This window comes from Fukomys damarensis, unplaced genomic scaffold, assembly GCF_012274545.1.
Source record: "Fukomys damarensis isolate Sample0158 unplaced genomic scaffold, DMR_v1.0_HiC HiC_scaffold_12, whole genome shotgun sequence".
In the NCBI taxonomy this organism is placed as follows: Eukaryota; Metazoa; Chordata; class Mammalia; order Rodentia; family Bathyergidae; genus Fukomys; species Fukomys damarensis.
Genome location: NW_022900924.1, coordinates 53,595,540 through 53,619,418, shown reverse-complemented (window position 1 = coordinate 53,619,418; position 23,879 = coordinate 53,595,540). Strand labels below are relative to the sequence as shown.

The following is a 23,879-nucleotide window of genomic DNA, read 5'->3' as shown; positions in this document are numbered from 1 at the left end:
CGTTTTCCAGCTGCCATATTTGTATGAGTTGGGACGTTTCATCAGTGTGGAAACTGGGTTCTTATATTGACCTTTAACTTAGACTTCAGTAAGCCTGGTCTGCCCTTCTCGGAGAATACGTCATTTTGTCCAGTTGTAGTCCTGTGTTCATTTCTCTGCTTGTCCATAATCCTGTGTAACATTTTCTTTGTTCTCTTAATCCGTTTGCTCCTGATTGTTAGCACTGTGCCTGGCCGTGAGGGTACAGAGACCTAGTGAGGCTTTGCTGGGACTTTCCCGCCCCTCCTCCTCGCAGGCTGCGTTCTGCTTTGGGAACGTGATAGACCTTACCTTTCCCCTGTTACTCCAGTGATGGCAGTGTTTGGTTTTTCAGATTTACCTTGTTCTGAAAGCCTTGCACTTTCTATGACAGATTTCAGATATACAGAAAAGGGTAAATAAGCACCTGTTTGTGTATCACTTAGATTTAGCAGTTTTAACATTTTGCCATATTTTCTCTGAAACATTTGTAAGGAACTTCAGGCATCATTACATTTCAACTGTAATTATTTAAGCATGCATTTTTTAAAAGATATTCTTCTTTGTAGTAATAATAACCACACAAAGGATTTCCTATTTGATGACCAGTCCAGACTCAGGTTTTCCTAGTTTGCCCCCAAAATCTTTTTAGCTGGTTTTTTTTTTTTCTTAGACTAGGATCCATCCATCAAGGTTTATGGCTTATATTTAGTAATTTGTTTGTTTCTGGCACTGGGGATTGAATCCAGGGCTTTCAAACTGAGCTATATCCCCAGTCCTTTTTATTTATTTTGTTTTATTTTATTAATTTATTTCTTTTTCTTTTTCTGTTTGTGTTTCTTTTTCTTTTTCTTTTTTTTTTTGGTTTTTTGAGACAGGGTCTCACTATGTAGTTGAGACTGACCTGGAACTCACTATGTAGCTCAGGCTGGTCTCGAACTCACAGCGATCCTCCTACCTCAACCTCCCGAGTGCTGGGATTACAGGCGTGCCACCACGCCCAGCCACTAATTTCTTTTTTTTTAGATAGGGTCTTGCTTTGTAGTTCTGGCTGGCCCAGAACTCACTATATAGCCCATGCTAGACTTGAACTTTGAGGAATCCTCCTGCTGCTGCCTCCTCAGTGCTAGAATTACAGGTGTGCACAACCATGCCTAGCAGTCCTTTTTATTCGTTCATTTATTTATTTATTTCTTGGTACCAGGGATCGAACTTGGGCCCTTGCACTTTTAAGGCAGGCGGCGGAACCAATGAGCCAAATCCCCGGCCTTGTCCTTTTTATTTTTTGAGACAGGGTCACTCTAAATCACTTGTCCAGGTAGAAACTTGTCCAGGTAGTTGTCCAGGGTTGGAACAAATAACTTATCTTGCTATCTTCCTGCCTCAGCCTCCCATAATGCACATTAGAATCTCTGTTCATTTCCTAGGGGTCTTACAACAAATGACCACAAATTTGGTGGCTTAAAACAACAGGGATTTATAACCTCACAGCTCTGGAGGCTAGAAGTCTAAAATAAAGGCAGCGTTTGCTCTGAAGGCTCTGGAGAATGAGAATCCTCTTACCTTTTACTAGCTGCTGTGTGGCTGGGACTTTTGCCTCTTACTTCACATGGATATTTTCTTTCTGTGTGTCTTTTCTGAATCTTTACTTGCCCTCTTTTAAGGATGTCTAGGATTAAGGTTTGCTACTTACTGTCCAGTATGACTTCATTTTAACTTGATTACATCTGTAAATACCCTCCTCACCCCCAGGCTGGATATTGAACCCAAGACCTTAAGCATCTCAGCCCATGCTCTACCACTCAGCAACCCCATGCCCTTCACCTACTTTTTGCTTGCTTGCTTGTTTGTTTTTGTACCAGAGATCTGAACTCAGTGCCTTGTGCTTGTGAGGCAGACGTCAGCATGACCTTCTTCTGAATAAAGTCATTTTCATAGATTCTGGGTGGGCGTGAATTTTAGAAGGACATCGTTCAACCCAAGACAGATTCTGATGTTTTTTTATGTAGCTCAATATTGGGTTCAGGAGGATGGACTTCGAGGGCTAGCATTTGCATGATGTGAGATGAATTGTAGGCACCTAGTCTGTTTGAAGAGCTCTGTATTCATCGAATGTCTTGTTGCTGTGCCATTAGCAATTCTGATCTGTGCTGGGTTTTTGGTTTTTTTTTGAGACAGGGTCTTACTATGTGTTTGAGACTGACCTGACCTGAAACTCACTGTGTAGCCCAGGCTGGTCTCGAACTCTCAGTGATCCTCCTGCCTAGCCTCCCGAGTGCTGGGATTACAGGCGTGTGCCACTACGCCCGGCCTCTGATCTGTGCATCTGTGCTGTTTGATGGCTAGAAATGTACTGGTTTTATCCTGCTCTGTTCTGATTAGGATTTATTCAGGAGTATCTAGGTACGCTCTTCTGTTATGATAGCTATTTTTAGCTTGCAGTAACAAAATATTTATAGCTCTGAGAAACCTTTATTATTGAAAGTTAAGAACTTTGTTGCTTTTAAACACCAATCTTTGGGTCCTTTTCACTAAAACAGTTTTGATACCGTTTTTTAAAAAATTATTAACATACTTTTAAAAGCTAGACTTCCTAGGAACATAACTACAGTGTATGACATTAAAATGGACACATGATATTTTGGCTGAAAGTAACAGATACAAAAAAATGCTCTAGGCTTCTGTACTAGATTGAGGGTAAACTTTGTACATTCGTATTAATGATTTTAAAGCATTTACTGTTATATTTTACTCCTTTTGTGGGGGCCATGTTTTATACACATAATGGAGAATCTTTTAGAGACCAAGTACCCAAACTGCAGCTTAAAACCACTCACTTACCTATCACAAAGTGCCAACAGTACAATTAAACCTGAATATTGAGGTGTTATTTTTGTTTTGGTACTGGGGATTGAACTTGGGACCTTGCACTTGCAAGGCAGGCATTGAAGTTTTAGTTTAAAAAAAAAAAACTCACCTTGGTTCTCGTGCTGACAGACAAGGCTCCGTGTTCCTGCTGTGGCACGTGTGCTGTAAGTTTACCACCACTGTTGTTTTGCTGCTGCTGCTACTGCTGCTGGTGCAGATTATAAGAATTTGAATTTCTGTTTTTCTTTGTTTGTTTTTGGTACTGGTGATCGAACTGGGGTCCTTGTACTTGCAAGGCAGGCAGTGGAACCACTGAGCTAAATCCCAGGCCCCAGGTTTGAATTTCATTTTATGGGTGTGGGAAGATTTTGAAGGGTTTTAAAATGATCCTGACATAGCTAAGTGTTTTGGAGAGATCGTTTTTGCCTGCTTTTGGTGAATTGGATTAAAGTTTGCTTGCTTTCTTTTTTTTCCTAGGGATCCAAGACATGTGATACCATGGTTTTTAACCATCCTGCTATCAAGAAATTTTTGGAATCACCATCTAGGTCATCATCTCCTATGAATCAGCGATCAGACACGCCATCAGCTAATTATTCAGAAAGTGATTCTTTATCACAGCACAATGACTTCTTATCTGACAAAGATAATAACAGCAATATGGATCTGGAGGAAAGACTCTCAAACAATGTGGAGCAGAAGCCAAGCCGGAACGCTGGAAGGGTAGAGTTGGTGGAGCGGGGAGGGAGCCATAGGAGAAGGGAACTAACATTTGTTTCATTTAACTTCACAGGTAATCTAGGAGGTAGGCTGTTTTCATTTTACAGCGATAAAACTGAGTCTTGATGAGTTAGAGTTGTATGTGTCTGAAGGTGTCCGAACTATCTCTGATTTTACAGCTTGGGGCTCCAGTGTGTGGACAGCTCCCAGCTATCACATGTGTGGGCACGAAGCCTTGGCGTTGGCAGTTCAGTGCTTGTCAGAGGCCTTCCCACTCGTGTTTATTCTTCCAGGGGACTCTTAAGCAGTTTCCTCTGTAAGACTTTATACTCTAAAATGCTGTCAGAGCTGGAGGAAATTTGACAGATAATAAAAATAATTTATAAAACCATTTATTAGCATTTGATTCTGCCTGCTGTTAACTTGAATTCCCTGCTCAGGCTGTTCTAAACTTGGTGTAGCATTTGGCTGTGGTGTTTTCATTGGGTTAGACCAGTGGCTTTTTCAGCCTGTTATTCTGGGATGGAGCACATTTCCGGGTTGCTTTCTATATACATAGACATCAAATATTTGATTGTCTTCCTTAAAAAGTTTTTTATTTTTCTGATTATAAATTCATATGTGTTCATTGTTAAAAACTGTAAAATACAAAAAGGCAAAAAAGAAAAAAATAACTTTCCTACAGTCATTCATAGTGCCAACAGTTATAAATAAGATCTGTCTTTTCTCAAGACAGGATCTTACTGTGTAGTGCAGGCTGGCCTCAAATTCATCATCCTCCTGCCTCAGCCTCCTCAGTGCTGGAATTACAGATGCACACCACCATGCCCAGCTAAAAAGTCAATTCTTAATGTTTGAATTTACTTTTGCCTTTCTAGAATTATTTCTCAGCAACTATTGTAAATGTTTTCCTTTTGTAAGAAAAACAATTTAGGTTATGCATACTAGTTGTAGGATTAGTATGTGGTAATTTATGTATATAACAAACATTTAGTACTTAACTGTGTACCCACACTTTCTAAAAACTATACAGAACAGTCAAAAAGTAGCTATTATTAACATATTAACACTATTTAAGGAAATTGAGGTAGAGAGAATCATTATCCAAGATTACACATTAGTCATGGAGGGCCAGGGTTTGAGTCCTGACAGTCATTTTATTTGTATTTCTTCTCATTGAAATTCTGTCTTAGTTTATTTTTTTGGTTTTTCGAGACAGGGTCTCACTATGTAGTTGAGACTGACCTGGAACTCACTGTGTAGCCCAGGTTGGTCTCAAACTCACAGCGATCCTCCTGCCTCAGTCTCCTGGGTGCTGGTATTACAGGCGTGCGCCACCACGCCAGGCTTGTCTTATTTTTTGAAACAGGGTGTTGCCATGTAGTTCAGGCTGGCCTTGAATTCATTGTATAGCGCAGTCTGGCTTTGAACTTGCAGTGATCCTCTTGTCTCAGCCTCCTGAGTGCTGGAATAAAAAATTTTTACTCCAAAAGATTGAAAAGAAAATTTCACTCAATCCTTTCCTCATTTCCATTTTCCAGAGATAACCAGTGTACAAATTTCTTGTGTGTCTTTGCATATATACAGCAGATGTATATGAATGTTAAAAACACATGAAATTTCAGTACACAGACTTTTTTTTTCTTTTTATTGAGTTTATTGGTACAATCTAGGTGTACAGTACAATTACATTCATCATTGGGATTCTGTACCTTTACATGACAGGTCTTGATTCTCATTTTTTCCCCTTGTCCCTGCCCTCCCTTCACCCTCTCCTCCCCTCCCCATTTACAAACACTTTCTTTCCATTTTTTCAGTTTCTCATGTTTTTTTCCTCTCCCTTATTACCTTTCCCCCACCCTTCCCACTTTCCCTACACCTTTAGCCCTTTACTTCCTATTTCACATTATTAATTATCTCATTAGGATCCTAGTACACAGACTTTTTATAAGCTAGTATGATACTTGTAGTAAATTAAGTTTTTATGCTTTAAGAGAGATACTCAAAAGCCAGAGAATTTTTCAATTAAAAAATTCTGAGTAATTCCATCCATAGCTTTCATGATTTTGTGGCTTCTCTTCTGTTGAAAATTGTTCAAAGTGGAAAATTAACTTAGGTTATGATTTCTTTCAGGACACTTCTAGTGTTGCTGGTTCCCATAAAACAGAACAGCGGAATGCTGATCTCACAGGAGACGAGACTTCACGACTTTTTGTGAAGAAAACTATTGTAGTAGGCAACGTGTCCAAGTGAGTATTGGGTGGATCGTCTCAATATCTGCTGTCCATTTATACTAAGACTTCGGCATTGACACATTCCCACCGGCCTGTGCCAGTGGACGGTTCAGAGCTGCCTGCAGTGAGACACGAATTACACCCCATCGTGAGCGTGTTAACACTCCTATCCTCGGGATGCTTTTTCCTCTTGGCTGTTTCAAAAGTAACCTGTGATCCGGAGACTTAGAGTAAAAATTCAGTTTGGTTTTTCACTGGGATAGTCACCTCCCTTCTGCCGCTGTCTTCAGTGGTTTCTGCCTTGCACACATCCATGAGTACCAGGGCTAATGGGAAGATGTTGGCTCCAGAATGTCCGCAGGAGGAGAGGCAGCACAGTCATTGCTTACATTTTCATGTGAAGTTTGTGAAAGATGTTACTAATGAGGGATGTCTTTGACATAGGAAAGAACCCTCAGGAATTCTAGATTACTCTTCCTAGAAATAATTCTGTTTATTTTTAGTTTTTATTATTTTGGGGTTTGGTTGGTAGATTGCTTTGTTTTGAAATAGAAGGATTTAACTGTGGTAGATTTCTTTGACTTTTTTCTCCCTTTGTTTTCAAAATCTAACCTAAGGTCCTTTTCAGTGACTCTGTCAGAAGGCCACGGGTTTGGCTCTTAAAAGTCATTGTGACCTGAGTACAGAGTAGATAAGGTCTCATTTGCAGTGGTCCATACATGTGAACTCTTCTCTTCTTACCCTAGTATCACAGTAAGAAGAGGCCACAGGGAATAGTTTTCCCAAACCTGTAATCATTTCAGAAGTAAACTAAGATCCAAAGACTTTTAGTACATCTGCCATTCTTTGACTTAGATAAAATTGTACATGGCAAAGATTTCTGAGACATGAGCTCTTATGTATTGCATCAGAGCTGTACGTTTGGAGGAACTTTCAACTTCTAACCTAGTTCTATTCTCAGGGCCTTAGCTAATTCCTAAAAATGTTGATTTACCTGCTCAAACAAATGTTTTAAAGGTGAAACAGAAGCTTGCAAAGCAGGTCTTAAAGACAGAGTTCCTCCAAGACAAAGAGCTGTCCTGTTAACAGTGTGATCTCGTGCTGGCCTGTGGGAGGATCTTCATTTTTGTCACATGTCTAGGTTTGGGTATTATAATTGGAATGTTACACTATTTAAATATTTTGTGTGGATACAGATTAAAGTTGTTGGAAAAAAGTAGGTTGTAGTGGCCAAGATTTTAAACAGTAGTAGTTTTAACTAATTTTCTTATGAAGTTTTATTTATAGATTCTTTCATTAGGTAAGTTTTTTCTGTATTCTTGTCTTTGTCATTTTTATATTGCTTCCTATTTTCATACTTTTTTTCCTAGAATCTCTTTAGGGAAGGAAGTAGGTATTGTTTTGACCTTATACTATTAGATGTTTTAGTAAACATTTGATTGACAAATTGATACAGATATGAAAATTGTGTTTAACTTCAATTATTGAAAATAAAAGGTTTGAGAGTACAGTAAAGTTGCAGGGAAATCAAAGAAAAATACAGACAAAATTTCCAAGCCTTACTTAATGGGCCACTAATAAACAGTAAGAAAATACATTAAAATCTCAGGACAGGTGGGTGTGTAGCTCAGTGGTAATGTGCTTACTTAGCATGGGTAAGGACCTGGGCTCAATTCCCATCACACCCCAACCCCAAAAGAAAAAGCACTCAGGACAGTAAGGCAGAGATTTGTAATCTAATAGAAACTAGAAAGCCAATATAAGATTAAAGCATTTAGTCAGATATCTGCTTTATAGATTATTTTTTTTCCTGGTAACGGGCATTGAACTTGGGACCTTGCACTTGCCAGGTAGGTGTGGCGCTACCACACTACATCCCTGGCCCCTACAGGTTGTTTTTGAGTTAGCACACATTCCACTAATAGTCCACATGAAGTTTCAGGCATGTAAGGTGTAGCACCAGGCAGGTCAGCCCAGAAGGGCCATGCCTGAAGTTCATGTAGAACCACCAGGCCACAAGAAGCTAGGGGATAGTCATTCGTGTTTTTCAAGTCATTATGTTTAGTATGTAGCTTTTTAGTTTTGTGTTTAAATTTTAAAAAGCTGCGGGCTAGGGATTTAGCTCAGTGGTTCTGCCGCCTGCCTTGTAAGCACAATGACCCGAGTTTGATCCACAGTACCAAAAAAAAAAATTAAAATGCTGCAACTAACATACTCATTAACCATGGATCTTAAGTAGCAGGAATGGTTGGCATAAGAATACTTTAATATTTTTGAAAGATTAAAAATACTGTTTGGTTTTAGATTTTGCTAAAGGTGTTAATATCTAAAATAACCTTAAAAGTATAAACATAGAAATTTAAACTTATTAAAAAATACAGGGCCAGCTCAGCAGTTCGGTGGCCTGCCTTGCAAGCTCAAGGACCCGAGTTCAATCCCTGGTACCAAAAAAAAAAAGCAGTGGTTCCACCACCTGCGTTGCAAGCACAAGGACCTGAGTTCGATCCCCAGTACCCAAAAAAAATACAAAAACAGAAAAGAAGTTTAAATTTTCAAGCTAATAAGAGAAATTGAAATTGAAATTGAAAGAGGAGAAAACCCTAATTTCAGAAGGTAGTTGAGGGTTGAAGGAAGAAGAGAAAAAAAACAAGTGGTAATAAGGGATTTAATAACATCTTAACTGTGTCAAAAAGGCACATGGGTTTAACTAGTGAAAAGATAGAAATTGTTAGATTGAGCTAAGATTCAGCTCTCTGTTTACCAGAGACACATCTGCATCTACAAGGATTAGCCAGGCACAGCGCTTGTGCCTACAGCCCCAGGTACTCGGAAGGACGAGACAGGATTGCTTGAAGCCAAGACTTCAGGGCTAGCCTGGGCAATTTAGTGAGACGCTGAAGAAATAAAATAGAAACAGATTTGAGAGTCAGTAAAGAGGAAAAGATAAACCTGCCACCTAGCAAACCAGAGAATACCAGTGTGAATAACATGAATAATGGCACAACAGGCTAAAACCATTGATGGAGGTAGAGAGAGTTACTGCACAGTGATAAAAGTTTCTGTTCACTAAGAAAAAGGACTTGTCTGAACATGGTGGCACACACCTGTAACTGGCACTCTGGCAGCCTGAGGCTGGAGGGTCACAGGTTTTATCCTACCAGCCTGGGCAGCTTAGTGACATAGCAAAACCCTATTTTTCAAAATGAAAAAGGGCTGGAGATATAGCTCAGTGCAGAGACCTTGAAGTTCAGTTCCTAGTACCCCTTCCCCCCAAAAAGGTAAAAATTCTATTCTGTTTACCTGATAATGCAGTTTTTAAATGTCTGAACCATAGCCACGCATGGTGGTGCATGCCTGTAATCCCAGCTCCCAGTACTTGGGAGGCTGAGGCAGGAAAGATCAAAACTTTATTTAATGCCACCCTGGGCTACACAGACCCTACTTCAAAAACAAAAGTAAAACCAGAACCACAGGAAAAATTGTCGAATGGATCTGATGTGCATGTATGAAGTGTTACACATGTAAATAAACTTTATACAAGAGACATTTGTAGAAATGACTGCACAGTAGACAATAAAAAAACCTCAGCAACATCAAAGGATTGTATCATACAAACTTTCTGATCACAGTGCACTAAAGTTAAAAATCAGTGCTAAGAGGATACCTTGAAACTTTTTATATGTCTAGAAACTCAGAACTCTCTCAGATAGGGCTGGGAATGTAGTTCAGTGGCACAGCACCTGCCTGGCAATCACAAGGTCCTGAATTCAATCCCCTGTACCCCCCCCCAAAAAAAAACACTTCCAAACAACTCACAAGTCAGTTAAAAAAAAAAAGTCACATTAAAATAAAACATACAGAATAGCTCCAGAGGATACCTGGAGGGAAAATTATAGTCTTAATGGTTTCAATAGAAGAAAAATTTAAATTTCATTTAAGCCTCTCACTTAACTAGACAAAATAATACATCAAAGAAGCAATAAGAAATTAGAAAAAATAAATGTACCATATATACATTGATAAAATTAAAGAGAAAGCACAAATAGATGTTGGAAATGAAAAAGAAAGATAAATCTAGAGATGCTGCTCTATTATTAGAGATAAGCACATGCTTAGCATGCACAAGGCTCTTTTAAGAGAAAGGCTCTGTCTGCAGCTTTTAAGAAAAAAACAAATAGACAAGCTATTATGAAATTCAAAATACAAAAATTAACCTTAATCAGAATGACTCAGTAAGGGGAAAACCTAGAGTACGCTTAGAATCACTGTGAATATGCTTAATCATTAAGTTTTAGGTATTCTCACCTCACAAGCAATCCACCAGAGCTAGATTGCTTTCCAGGCTGAATGAATAGAATTCCAGTTGTCTATGAAATCTTCTGGAGAAAAGAGACAACGCTTGTTACCTCATAAGGGGAGTTTTACTTGGCTAGTGAAACCAAACAGAGAGTTGATAAGAAAGAAGAAATTATAGGACATTCTTTTTTTTTTCTTTTTCTTTTTATTTATTTATTTATTTTTGGTACCAGGGATTAAACTCAGGACCTTGTGCTTGCAAGGTAGGTGGCGGAACCTCTGAGCTAAATCCCCAGCCCAGACATTCATATTTATAAATGTAAAAATACTGAACAGAGCAATTAAACTGAATTCGATAACTTTATAGAAATGATAATACCTCATAACCAAAAAATGTAAATTTAAACTAACAGAAAATTGGTAAATTTAACTAACACATTAATAGATGAAAGGAAGAGGAACACAATTACCACAGAAGATGCAGAAACATTTGCTAAACTTGGCATCCATTTATGGTCTTTTCTCTTGGTAAATCTGGAATTTAGTTAACTCAATTTTTTTTTTTAAACGCCTATAGTCAATATAGTCAGTGGTAAATTACTAAAAGGTTTTTCTTTGGGATCAGGAATAAGAGGAGATGCCTGGTGATGTTACTGTTCAACATTGCACTTGGAGATACTAATGTAGCCAGTGTTTTGTTTTGTTTTGAGTATAACGATCAGAAAGGATCCCAGCAGGTGGCCCATCTGTAATCCCAATACTCAGGGAAGCTGAGGTAGGAGGATTCCAAGTTTGAGCCCTGCCTGGACAATTTAGTGAGAACTACTCTCAAAAACTGAAAAAAGGACTAAGGGATGGAACTCAGTGCAAAGACCCTGATTTCAATCCCCAATAATGGAAAAAAAATTGAAAAGAGGATGAAGGATTTTTTTTTTTTTATATTGGGGATCAAACTCAGGACCTTGCATTTGTGAGGCAGGTGGCGGCACCACTGAGCTAAATCCCTGGCAGAAATTAAAAAAAAAAAATAATGCCATTGACATTTGTTGGTGTGACTCATAGATTGATTATATGATTGTGTAGAAAAATGGAAAGCAGTTACTGATTTTATGTTTAACCAGTGAGTAAGACCATTGAATACTGAAGAATATCAATATGTAGAAGTCAGTTGTTTCTATGTGAGTGACAGCCACACATTTAGAAGACATTTCAAAAGGTACATTTACTTTAGCAGTAATAATATAATAAATCAAAAGATATTAACCAGAAAAAAAGATGTTAGCCCTTCATGAAGACTTATAAAAATTTTGTTGACAGCATTAAAGAACTAATTAGAACCACATTGTCAGTTGTTTCTGTGACACCCTACATATTTAGAAAAAATGATATTTCAAAAGATATTTAGCATTAAAAATATACTTATTAAGGGCTGGGGATTTGGCTCAGTGGTTCCTCCACCTGCCTTCCAAGCACAAGAACCCCAGTTCAATCTCCGGTAACAAAAAGAAAAAAATCACAAAATATTCTTATTAAATAATTAGGTAAATATGTCAAGTTCAAAAATTTTTTTTTTTTAAAAAAGGTATGACATGGCAACACATCTGTAATCCCAGCATTCAGGAGACTGAGGCAGGAGGATCACTGGCCTCATTTGAGACTAGCCTGGGCTACGTACATATTGAGTTCCAGGGCAGTCTGAACTACATAGTGAAATCCTATCTCAAAAAAAAAAAAAAAGAAAGAGAGAGAGAGAGAGAGAAAAGGCATGACAGGTTCATGAACAGGAAGGAGAAGTATTGTAGTTCTCAAATTGCTTCATAGATAATCCCATTAAAGGTCCAACAAGCTTTTTGAAATTCACAGACTGGTTCTTTTTGGATTTTTTTTGAGACAGGTTCTCGTATCACCCAGGTTGGCATTAAACTCACTGTGTACCCCAGGCTGGCCACACACTCTGAATTCCTCTGCCTCCCAGGTGCTGGGATTACAGGGATGCATCTCCTCTCCCAGCTTGCTGGATCTCATACATGGAAGAGCAGAGTGCTGGGACTGGACAAGGCCACTCCTGAAGGACTAGGTTAGGCACCGTGGCCTCCTGCATTGCTAAGGGGGACTACAGGCATAGGTGAGCATGTGGAGGACCGTGACCATAGTTCCCCCAACACCTGAAAAGGAAGCCTCAGAGGGCAAGAAGCCAGGTACAGCTGTGTGGGCAGCACCACAAGGACCTGGTATTTTACCCTGCTGAGACCTGAATGAAATCAACCCTAAGACTACAGGCTCTGTAACCCAGGAAAAAAAATATGCCTATTATTTTCACCTCATATACCTACTTGACAGGAAAAACAAGTTTGATATATATTTTTTTTAATCTTAGGCTAATGATCAGAAAACAAACTTGAATAATGCCTCTTAAACAAAAAATTTTTTTTGTTTAAAGAAAATATGAAATGATTAGTTACAAAGACTGTTTTATTTGTTGATTTTGTTTTTGAGACAGGGTCTCACTGTGTAGTTCAGGCTGGCCTCAAACTCACAGCGATCCTCCCGCCTTGGCCTTCTGAGTGCTGGGATTACTAGTGTGCACCACCCTGCCTGACTTCTTTGTTTGGTTAGGTGATATTGCCGTCAAATATTGCTAGAATTTTAATCTCTTTTTAAGTAGGAATTTATTATTGTTAGATTTTTGAAGGAAAAATTCAAGTTCCTGTCTTGTTTTTTTCCTCCTCAGGTACATACCACCAGATAAGAGAGAAGAAAATGACCAATCGACCCATAAGTGGATGGTGTATGTGCGAGGGTCTCGTAGAGAACCCAGCATTAATCATTTTGTCAAAAAAGTGTGGTTCTTCCTTCATCCCAGCTATAAACCAAACGACCTTGTTGAAGTTAGGTGAGCACAATTGAGCTACACAACTAAGAAGTACAGTTATTGACTGATGTGTGAGAAAGCAATTTAACTTCAGAACATTCCATGGAAATTTTGAATTATTAATAATTCACTTGGCGTTGGCTCTTAGTCACAGTGTGGCTGGTGCTGTGCTTTCCTCTTGCACATTCCAGGCTCCCCGAGCAGGCACTGTCACTTTCTGTCAGGTTTGTTACCATACTGATTATTTTAGCTGATTGCTCCCCACTGTAAATACCTAAATTGGATTATATAGAGATGCATCTAAAATTCTGCTGTTTTTTACATGTAACAGAATTCATAGAGAATTTTGACTTTCCAGAAATATTTGATGTCGAAAGTCTCCCATAATCTCTCCCCATCAGCATTGCCCCCAGTGATGCTTTTCCTGTGCACATACTGATCTCCCATAGCTCTTACTTCACAAAGGGCTGATCATATGTGTATGACTGTGGCGTTGGCTTGTACCATGCAGCTGTACCCTTTACATCTCTGTGTGGTGTCACCAAATACCCTGTCCTTGAATGTGCTGTGAATCCTCAGTGAAATCTCCTGTGCCATCTGCTCTGCTGAACGTTCCTTCACTCCTGGCTCTTGGACCAATCGTAGCTGTCTCTGGGAATGCTTTTCAGGTGGGGACTGTTCTGTCTCCTCACACCTGTACCACTGGGTCTAGGAAAAGAGTAGGCGTCTTGTCACATTTGTGGTTTCCAGTCCACCTTGCTCCCTTCTTCCTAACAAAACCTCAGTCCTGGGAAAGCCCTGCTGTTCCTTTCTTGCAATTATCCACTAATTCCCTCTTTCGAAAACGGCTTTAGTGCCTGGTTTTTGTTGTCTCCACCAGTGGTAGTGTTTTCTTCAGTCTGACAGACTTTGACATCCATACAGGCTATTCACGCCATACTGTGCTCTCTTGTTTCGTTGACTTTCTCACATTAATGAGTAGGTCATTTCTGTGATAGACTTTAGACTTTAAGCTGAGGAAAAAAGAGCAGAGATGGATAGTGAAACTTTATGTGGCAAGTATTGCAAGTCCCAGGAGCACCCAAGGAATGGAACTGAAAAAGTTGGTGGCTATAAAGTGGAACCCTTGGGAATGAGATTGGTTTGGTTTTGTTTATTTGTTTTTTCTGGTTTTTTGAGACAGGATCTCACTGTATAGTTCAGAATGTCCTGGAACTCACTATGTAGCCCAGGCTGCTCTGATCTCGAACTCACAGTGATCCTCCTGCCTCAGCCTCCAGAGTGCTGGGATTACAGGCGTGCACCACCACGCCCAGCTTTGGTTTGGTTTTTTGAGACAGAGTCTTGCTGCTATGTAGTTCAGGCTGGCCTAGAACTCCTGGCAGTCTTCTTGCTTTAGCCTTCCAAGTGCTGGGATTAGAGACATGCACTACCACACTCAGCTTGGAAATGAAGTTTTTATAGCATCCAGTATGTGTATCATCATATGGATCATAGTTATTTCAACTAGTAACTGATCTGTTTTCTCTATATCTAATACACGCTAAATTTGCACATAGATACAGCTTTGGTTCTAGACTCAGTTAATATTTATTTCCTATAACAGGATTGCACTATTTTACTTATTTTGCCTTATAGCACATTCTGTATTTCATAGTGTATAATCTTGTTATTATTCTTTTAAAAAATTGTTTTGGCTCATTCCCAAGTATATGTGTTTGTTCAGATTACTTTTGAATCATATTGTCTATTTACAGATTAGAATTGCACTGAATTAATACCTATAACACAGACACACACAGACACACACACAGACACACACACACACACACACACACACCCCTCCCACCCTGATCCTGGGAATTGAACCCAGGGCCCCACATTGAATTATCTTCCCAGCCCTTTTAAAAGATAGTTTATTTTGAAACACAGGTTCACTCAGTTCTGAAGACTGTTTAAATTTGTAGTTCTCCTGCCTCAGCCTTCTAGAGTGCTAGGATTACAGGTGTGTACCACCATCTCCAGCTTATCACTCACTCACTTATTGATTGATTGATTGATTGATCGAGTAATTGATTTTAGTTTTTGAGACAGTGTCTGTTAGTTCAGTCTGGCTTTGAACTCGCTATGTATCCCAGGCTGGCCTCGAATTTGCAGTAATCCTCCTGCCTGAACATCCCCAGTGCTTGGATTACAGGCATGTGCCACCACACCTGGCTAGTATCATTTTTTTAAAATGATAAAAATTTTTTTCTTTTGTCTACACAAGAGAATGAATCAATATAATGATTTTACAATATAAATGTTTGTTTCCCTTTTATTACTTTTAAAATTTCCTTCATTTTCTTGACATTTCACTGGTTAGAGCCTAAAAAAAAAAGTTTATCTATTTCATTGCCTCATAAAGTTTAATTGAAAGCCATTCTGTGCTTTGAGGTAGATGTATATCCCTGGTGTCCAAATCCTTTTAGAAAGGGTCCTATGGGTCTGGGGGTTTAGCTCAGTGGTTCTGCCACCTGCTTTGCAAGCATGAGGTCCCGAGTTTGATCCCCGGGACCACAAAAAAAAAAGAAAAGAAAAGAAAGAAATGCTCTATAGATTTAGCACTCCCCTATCTAGAAGTGCCCCAGTGGCCTGAGATTGTCTTTTTGTCTGGAATACCATCCCCTCCTTGTTGTCTGCCCACATGCCCACATACACACCAGACCCAGCACACACCTGCCCCACAGTAGGGCTGTCTTTTCCCAAGACATAGGTCAGAAGTTACTTCTGCAGTGAATTCTTTCTTGTCCTATTTCTTCCACAGGTTAAATTGTAGTAAATGATTGTTTGCTTGAATGCTTGGGCTGTTAACAATATTTTATAATTTAACAGAAGCTTGAAGAGTGATAATATTTTCTAAATTTGAATATCATAAGTCCAAATGAATGTAGTATTTTAACAAAGATATTTTAGTGAGTTTAAGAAATGAACAAGTTGCTGGGCATGGTGGCGCACACCTGTAATCCCATCATTCGGGAGGCTGAGGCAGGAGGATCACTGTGAGTTCGAGACCAGCCTGGGCTACATAGTGAGTTCCAGGTCAGTCTCAACTACATAGTGAGACCCTGTCTCAAAAGACAAAAAAAGAGGGGGGAAGGGAGGGAGAGAGAGAGAGAGATTTTTAAAGTATTGTATGGGTTGTCTTGCCAGACATAATGCTGTACTTCTGTAATCTTAACACTCAGGAGGCTGAGGCAAGAGTATTGGAGTGAATTTGAGGCCGACCTAGCTACATATTGAGTTCAAGGCCAACCTAAACTACCTAGCAAGACCCAGTCTCAACAAATACAAGACAAAAAAGAAAGAAAAAGCACTACCTATAAAAATGTAAAGTAATATATTTTTCCATTTTCAGATCAATAAGAAATGTCCTTATATGTCAAAACTTAAGTTTGTTGTCCTAAGAAAACATACTATTTAATATGAATAATATGAGTCAGTTAAAATGTGTTAAGCAGGCCAGGAATGTAGCTCAGTGATGCCATTGCCTGCCTCACCTGGACCAAAAATAAAGTATTAAGCATATTTTAAAATGTTTTAAATGAATTTTTTGTTGTTGTTTTTTGAGGCAGTCTTGCTTTGTAGCCTGGGCTGGCCTCCTGCTTTAGCCTCCCAAATGCTGGGGTCACAGGCATGTGCTACCTACCACACCCAGCTTTTAAACATATCGTTTATTGATAAACTTCTGTTTTACAAAAAGTGGGATGAAAAACATTACATAAAACTCTTAACACTTACTAATACAAACTAATGCCTGTTTTATTTCTCCATTCTCGAACCAAGAATTACAGTTTGTAAAACATTCCATTTCCTTAACATTACAATAAAAAGTCATGCAGTATTGTATCAGATTGTATTTACTGAGAAATCTTACTGAACCACAGAGAAAGGGTTGGCAAATTTTATAGAGCCAAGCATGGTAGCGCACACCTGTCATTGCAGCCCTCGGGAGGCTGAGGCAGGAGGCTTGCCACAGGTTTAATGCTAGCCTGGACTACATGAGCTCAGGGCAAGCCTGCACTAGAAAGCAAGACACTGTCTCAAAAAAAGAAAACAAAAAACAAAACCCAAATCTGTTTGTGGAATATAGCAGTCTGAGGAAGTACAAGGAAAAGGTCAGCCCAAACTGAAACTTTTCACATTTCTTGCTGCTTTTATACCTCAGCAGTGTCCTCTGCTGATAGCATATGAACTTTATTTCATGAAATTTAGAGGGTATTATATCACTGAAATAGCTACTGGTAGTTATTTTCAGTCTAATCCTTTGTGCTCTGCCAGCACTGCCTAGATTGGCCCCTGTTACACACGTAACCAGTTGACGCTCGTAGCCTACCATTACTGTGTACCTTTCCCAAAGTGAGTCATAACTATTAGCACCAAAGTTATGACTTTCAAATATTTTAAAAGAGACCCTTGCTTGTATGTATCTTATTTTAAAACTGAGAAATCACTTGCTGTGTTATTTCAAGCGATATATATCATATAATACAGTTTATTAATTAGACTTTCTTGTGGTACTGTGGTACCTAGAAACTCGTGCAAGCACTTTTTTACCAAGGTACATTCCTGGCTTTTTCTGTTTTGTTTTGAGACATGGTATGAGCAAATTGACAGGCTGGCCTTGAACTTGGAATCCTGCTGCTTCACACGCCTGAGTAGCTGAGATTGAAGGCATGTGCAGCCATCCCCAGCTACTACACTTAATGTTTTACATGTGTGTCTCTTTTAATAGACCTTGACTTCTTGGTGCTTAGGGTCTTGTTTTGTCTCAGTATCCCCCAGGGTCTAGCGTTGTTTGTGGCATCAAGTAAATGTTTATTTCATGGTCTTGATGCTGAATAAATTATTTAATTTCATGAAACAGGCCATTCCATTGTAGGTGATCCTGTGTTTGTCAGCAAGTTTTTAATTAAATTGAGCAGAGATCAAACTTCCTCTTGCAGTAACCTCTCCTATGCGTGTGACACAACCAAGAATTATTATAATACCTTTTGCATGTAATGGCTGTTTAGACATTTGAAAGCAGCTGTCGGGTCTTCTTGTCTCCCAAATAAATATCTATAAATGTTTCAGTTGTTGCTCATCTGACTTCTGTTCCTTTGCTATTTGGGCTATATAATCTTCCAGTTACTGTATTCCTCTTTATGTGCTGCCACAGCGAGCACTGTATTCCTCTTAAAAGCTTCTTCTTAGAATTGAACTTAGTACTCCTGATATGGTGTGGCCATTATAAAGTAGGATAGAACCATTAACTTGTGACCTAGATTTAATTAGAACTCTTCATGTTCTTTACAGGACTCCAAAGCTATTTCCTGTGTTAAACGTCAAAATTAATTTGATGAATAGGAGAGGGCTGTTGCAGTAGCCTTCAAACTTGAGGTTAATCTTACTTTTGGATCATAGCACAAGTGTTTTTCTCATGCACTTTGAATCTTCTCATCACATCACATTATCTGATGAAGAACCTGGGTGGATTCTACATAAAAGCCTCTTGTACATATGTGGTTTAGTTGTCATGACCACCCTTAGCCAACTTCCTAAAAGCTGTGGTTGCAAATTTTGCTTTTAGGCACAAGACAAGTCACTAAATATGTGCTAGATTCAGGGCTTGATGTAGGGATTGCATAGATGAAGAACACAAGGTCCCTGGGCATTTGAGAAGTTTAATGGGGTCCTCTTGGCCTTGCATGTGAGGTTAGAGTAACCTAGGTTCCCAGATAACATGCTATGACTCTCTGGAATATGTGTGTCTGTTTTCATTTAGCTCAAATGTAGGAAATCTAGAGCGGCACTGTCCAATAAAAATGTGTTCTAATCCACATGTGTAATTTTAAATTTTCTAAAAACTAGAAAGCAAAAACTAGTGTAGCAGATATCCCTGCCCAGTACTAGTGGGCTATGAGTGGAAACTGCTTCTTGCTTTCCATAACTCAGCTGTATTGTCTTATGTCAGTAGTCAGACTGAAGCTCTGTGTGACTCAAGTGAGCATGTCAGATGGTGGACTGGGCGTGTATAACCCCTTCCCCAGTGGCTGCCACAGAAACCTAGGCCCTGATCTGTGAAGTGGCAGGAATTTGCAGAGTTAAGTGCAGCTGAGGTCAGTGTGACTCTAATTAAAATCCTTTCCCCTGAATTATGACTTCTCCGTGGGTTGCTTGCTAAATGCACCTGGTCCCAAGCAAGATAAGCAGCACTTACTCCCTAACAGCCCTGCCTGGCACCATCGTGCCAGATGTTCAGCATGTTTCACTTCAAATCATATGTGGCTCCCTAATCCTTCCCACGATTGTATTGGATAAATACTGGATGCGCTTGGGGGACTTTGTCTTTGCTGCCTAAAGCAGCACTGATCAGGTCCCAAGACCCAGCTTCTTTACTCAGTTTCCTGTCTTTATTCTTTAATTTGCCTTGTGCTCAGAGGAGGCCAGGACCCACTGTAGAGGTTCTGGCAATGTCCTCTTCTCCGTTCCCTATAACTGAGTATCATAATGCAGTTTTAGGCTGCTTTACTAGACATCAGATAGACATGCTGTGTCCTGCACCAGTTGGGCCATAGCAGGCTACACTGCATAGGAAGGAGGGTGGTCTGTGTAGTGAGATCTGCTGTCCCTGGGACCTGGGCTGGCCCTAGTGTTGAAAACATGGCACCTGCAGCCTGTTTGGGTTTGAATCTTGGTTGCACTACTTACTCTCTCGGCAAGTTCATTGTGCAACTTCACTGGATCTCAAAGGGTATATCATTCGGTGTGGTTGTAATGATTAGGGAAATTAATAGATCCATAGAATTTCAAACATTGTGTGGGTCAAGGAAACACTGTAAGTGCTGCTGTCATTGTGAGAAACAGGTGTTTATACTGAAAAGGCTTAGTGGAATGTTAGTTGGTCTTTCATTTGGAGAATATATTTTTTTGTGATTCCAAGTATTACATCTAGAACTGTCATACAGAAAGTAGAGGAAGTGTTTTTATAACAGCTATTCACAAATCTAATAGAAAATCTCAGTAAGTGGTGAATTCGGGTCACTACAAGTGATCTCGAAAGACTGGTTGGCCATTTGAATTAATGAGTTGAGGAAGTTGTATTCCATTCTCTCTTTAATATAGCTTTTATTTAAGCTCTCGGTTCTTGTGGTTTTTTCCTTCTTGGTCATTGATATATTTTGCCTTCTGTGAGGAATCTAGAAATGCAGAATTCTGTTCAGTTTGGGCAGAACATTTTTGTGTGCAATAACATCTTTTGATTTACAGAATTGCTTTTCTGTTGGTAGATTTCCTTTCTCCTTCCAAAAATACGGTTATGGAGAAATTGCCTGTTAAAAAGCATTGTTCCCGTTTCCTGGCTTTGTGCTATTTGTTTGTGTCCTTCTTGGCTGCAGTCCTTCCTGTCTGTTAGCCTGTGTACGTAAATTAGGAGCATATGTAATTTATTGGACGTATTGTGAGAGAAATTTAGCATGCAGAGAGTAAAATTGAGGCATATGATAAAGTGAGTTTAGATAATCCTTTTACCTTGGCTGGAATTTAAGAGACCAAACTTGCCATCTGTAGAATTTCCGTTAATTACTCTTTGTTCCACCATGCCTGTAGGCCCCCTGTATTTTTGGCCTTGAATCCCTTTTCAGACTCTCCCTGGTCTCCCTTCTCATTGACCCCCAAACCTGAATCTCTCTTTCATCGTGGCTACTTCTCTTACTTCAGCTGGTGTCCAGCTGGCTTCTTCCATCCCAGACACAATGCTTTGCTTTGCTTTCTTTTCTCTCTGGCTTGTAACAAGCACAGTGTTGCTTTCTTCACTTTCTAGGCTACTCTCATATTGAGGATTTTCGTGTCTTGGGCTTTCCTTGTATCCTGGTTCTGTGCTTTTTAACTCAGATCTGTTAACTTTTCTCAGGTTGTGCTCTTGAACTCTGCCCTTATTAAAATCCTGTGTCTTTAGTTTTAAAATTTTAAACTTTTTATTACAGAAAATTTCACCCACATAAAAAAGTAATGTGTATACTGATCTTCCATATACCCTTTACAACTAGTAATATTGCCAGTCTATTAATTTCCTTTTCCATTCACAGATTAATTACAACTAAGAATTCTTCAGTCCAACTATCATTTTCTCATACATTCTCTTGTCCTTACTGAAATCATACCTACTGTATGGGGAAGATCGTATTGTGAATGTAATGATCTTTATTTTAAGCCCTTTAGCAGACAGTTTCAAATAACTTGTCACTTTCCAGTTGGGCATTTTAATGATTTATCTGCCTCTGCGCATCTGGGGTAGGAACATAGACCTCACATAGCCTCTGCCTGTCAGGTGCCAGTCAAGAGTTCTGGCTCTGTAGTGTGATGTTCATCAATCATTTAGCTCCACTGTCTGTGAAAATGACTTACTCTAAATAAGCATTCAGTAATTGGGTTTAATGGAGTTTTGAGTTGGATTTTTTTCTTTTATAATTTAGCATTTTAGCAAAATTCAGCATGTTGATTTAGCGTCACATAAGGAAATCTAAATAATTTTTAGGAAATAAATTTCTTATCTATTAAGAATGCTTTTTATCTCTGGGATAAGAGCACAAACATGGGTGAATGTATAAACATCTGCTTTTCCCTAGAGAGCCTCCTTTTCACCTGACCAGAAGAGGCTGGGGTGAGTTTCCTGTCAGAGTTCAAGTGCACTTTAAGGACAGCCAGAACAAGCGGATAGATATCATACATAATCTGAAGGTATTGTAACACAGTGTTGCTCCCTGGAAATGAAGTGTCTCCTCACCAGCTATTTTTATTTATTTATTTAAAATTATTTTTTTTTTTGTACCAGGGATCACACTTGGGCCCTTGCACTTTCAAGGCATGTGGCAGAACCACTGAGCCAAATCCCTGGCCACCAGCTATTTTTAAATGGCAGCATTGGGCCTTCTGAGGGGAGTGGCAGAGCACAGTAGAACAAGATACACTTTGAGCGTGTTGTACTCAGTGCTATGTGCTCTGAAGGTTGGGGAGGCAGTTGCTTTAGAGTATAATGCTCTAAAGATGAACAAACTGTTCATAATTAGACTTGAATTTTTTTTTATCAAGCATCACTACATAAAGCTATTATGTGGACTAAGTTGCTAAAATCTTCATATTTTAATCTGTTTTTCTGTAAAATGAATTAATAAGCATTGCCTACTTATAAAGATTAAGAGAAGTGAATATGTTTTGGCAGTTATAAAGTTCATACAAGGTTGCAACATTTTTATTTGTTCAGTGAGAAATCCTTCACGGATATATCCACATGGATTATTGTACAATCATTTCAAATTAAATTTTGTGAAGAGTTCTTTCTCTATAGGGAAATAATACCATGATAGTAAGTGAAAAGCAGAATATGAACTATGATTTTTAAAAGGTAAAAAACAAGAAATAATAGTAAAATGTTTGAAATAATGACATTGTGGGCATTCCCCTGTCTGTTTCTCTGGGTTTTGTTTTTAATTTTTTCAGGTTTATATACAAAGTATTTAACTCTTACAGTTGGAAGATAGATAAATTTTAAATAATTCTCTAGAGACTCTTTACAGTATACAGATTATATCATTTGTTCATTGTTAAAATTTATATCTAGATGACCCCTAAAGCCTCATTTGATCACAGATGGGATCTTTGCAAGGTAATTGGAATATAGGAGTGTTACAGCTGGCTTGATGTTAGAAGGTGGGGCCTGGTTGGAAAAGCAGGTCACTGTGGGCATGACATGGAAGGTTATAACTCCTTTTCTGGCTCCTCCTTTGAGTCTCCTTCCTGGCCACCGTGATATGGGCAGCTTTTCCTCTACTATGCCCCTCTGTCATTCCTTGGCATCAGCTAATCATGGGCTAGAAACATGAACAAGAATAAACCTCTCCTCCTCCAAGTTGTGGGTATTGGGTATTGCATTTCAGTGACAAAGTAACTAAGACAGATCTTGGTACCAGAGGTGGGGTTGTCACTGTGACTATACTTGACCATCTGGTTTGAAAGCCTGGAATTGACTTTCCAGAGGAGTTTGAAAATGTTTCAGGATGCTGACTGAGAAGCAGCCCTAGAATGCTGTAAGGTAAACTTGATAGGAGATTCTGGTTGAAGCTCAGAAGACCAAAATACTGATTGCAGTACAGATAGTGAAGACTAGGCTCAGGAGGTTTCAGTTGGGATCAAGGACTCCCTTGGCAGTTGGACTCCAGGCCATGCGTTATTCTCTGGTAGAAAATTTGTCTATGGGCTAGGGATGTAGCTCAGTGGTGTGGTGCCTCCTTGGCAAGTGCAAAGTTCTGAGTTCAATACCCAGTACCAAAAAAATATATATATTTATATTTTGCTTATTCTCTGACAATAAACTGACATTAGGTGAGATAGACTAATTAAACTGGAGGTGGAAATTTCAAGGATGTCTAGTGTTCAGGCTGTAACATGGATACTGCTTGGTGCTTTTAGCCATGAATATACTGATAATCAGGAGCAAAAAGCCCATTTGAAAAGTATTCAGCTTCCCAAGAAGGAAAGACAGTCAAAATTGGAGTAGAAGAGAGCTTCCTTGTTGAAAAGATTAGCATTAAAGAGAAGTCAGGTACTTCACAGCAGAACAGTAGGAAAGATGTGTTGAGGACATGTGAGGAACCAGCAAGGCCCTACCTTTCAGGCAGGCTCAAAATTGCAAAAGTGAAGCACTTTGTTTTGAGAAGAGAACCCCAAGGCACTGTACTGAAGAAAGGCTGCCTAGGGAATTTGTTCTCCAAGTTTAGTTCACAGTGCTTAGCCATCCAGGCCCTCAGAGCCCTCTACAGCCATGATTCAAGCAGGCTCGTCTGCTGCTTGAA

The 23,879-nt window shown here is 39.2% G+C and overlaps 1 protein-coding gene across 7 annotated transcripts in view; it reads left to right on the top strand.

The window, feature by feature from the left end:
• The window catches only part of Yeats2 (YEATS domain containing 2), an 82,993-nt gene that overhangs the window by 18,934 nt on the left and 40,180 nt on the right, over positions 1–23,879 (top strand). For all 7 annotated transcript variants that reach the window (XM_010624280.2, XM_010624282.2, XM_019207520.2 and 4 more), the window contains 4 exons: positions 3,364–3,609; positions 5,740–5,855; positions 12,868–13,029; positions 21,657–21,768. In XM_010624280.2, coding sequence (XP_010622582.1) covers positions 3,364–3,609; positions 5,740–5,855; positions 12,868–13,029; positions 21,657–21,768 — 636 coding nt within the window. The remainder of the gene's footprint in view (positions 1–3,363; positions 3,610–5,739; positions 5,856–12,867; positions 13,030–21,656; positions 21,769–23,879) is intronic.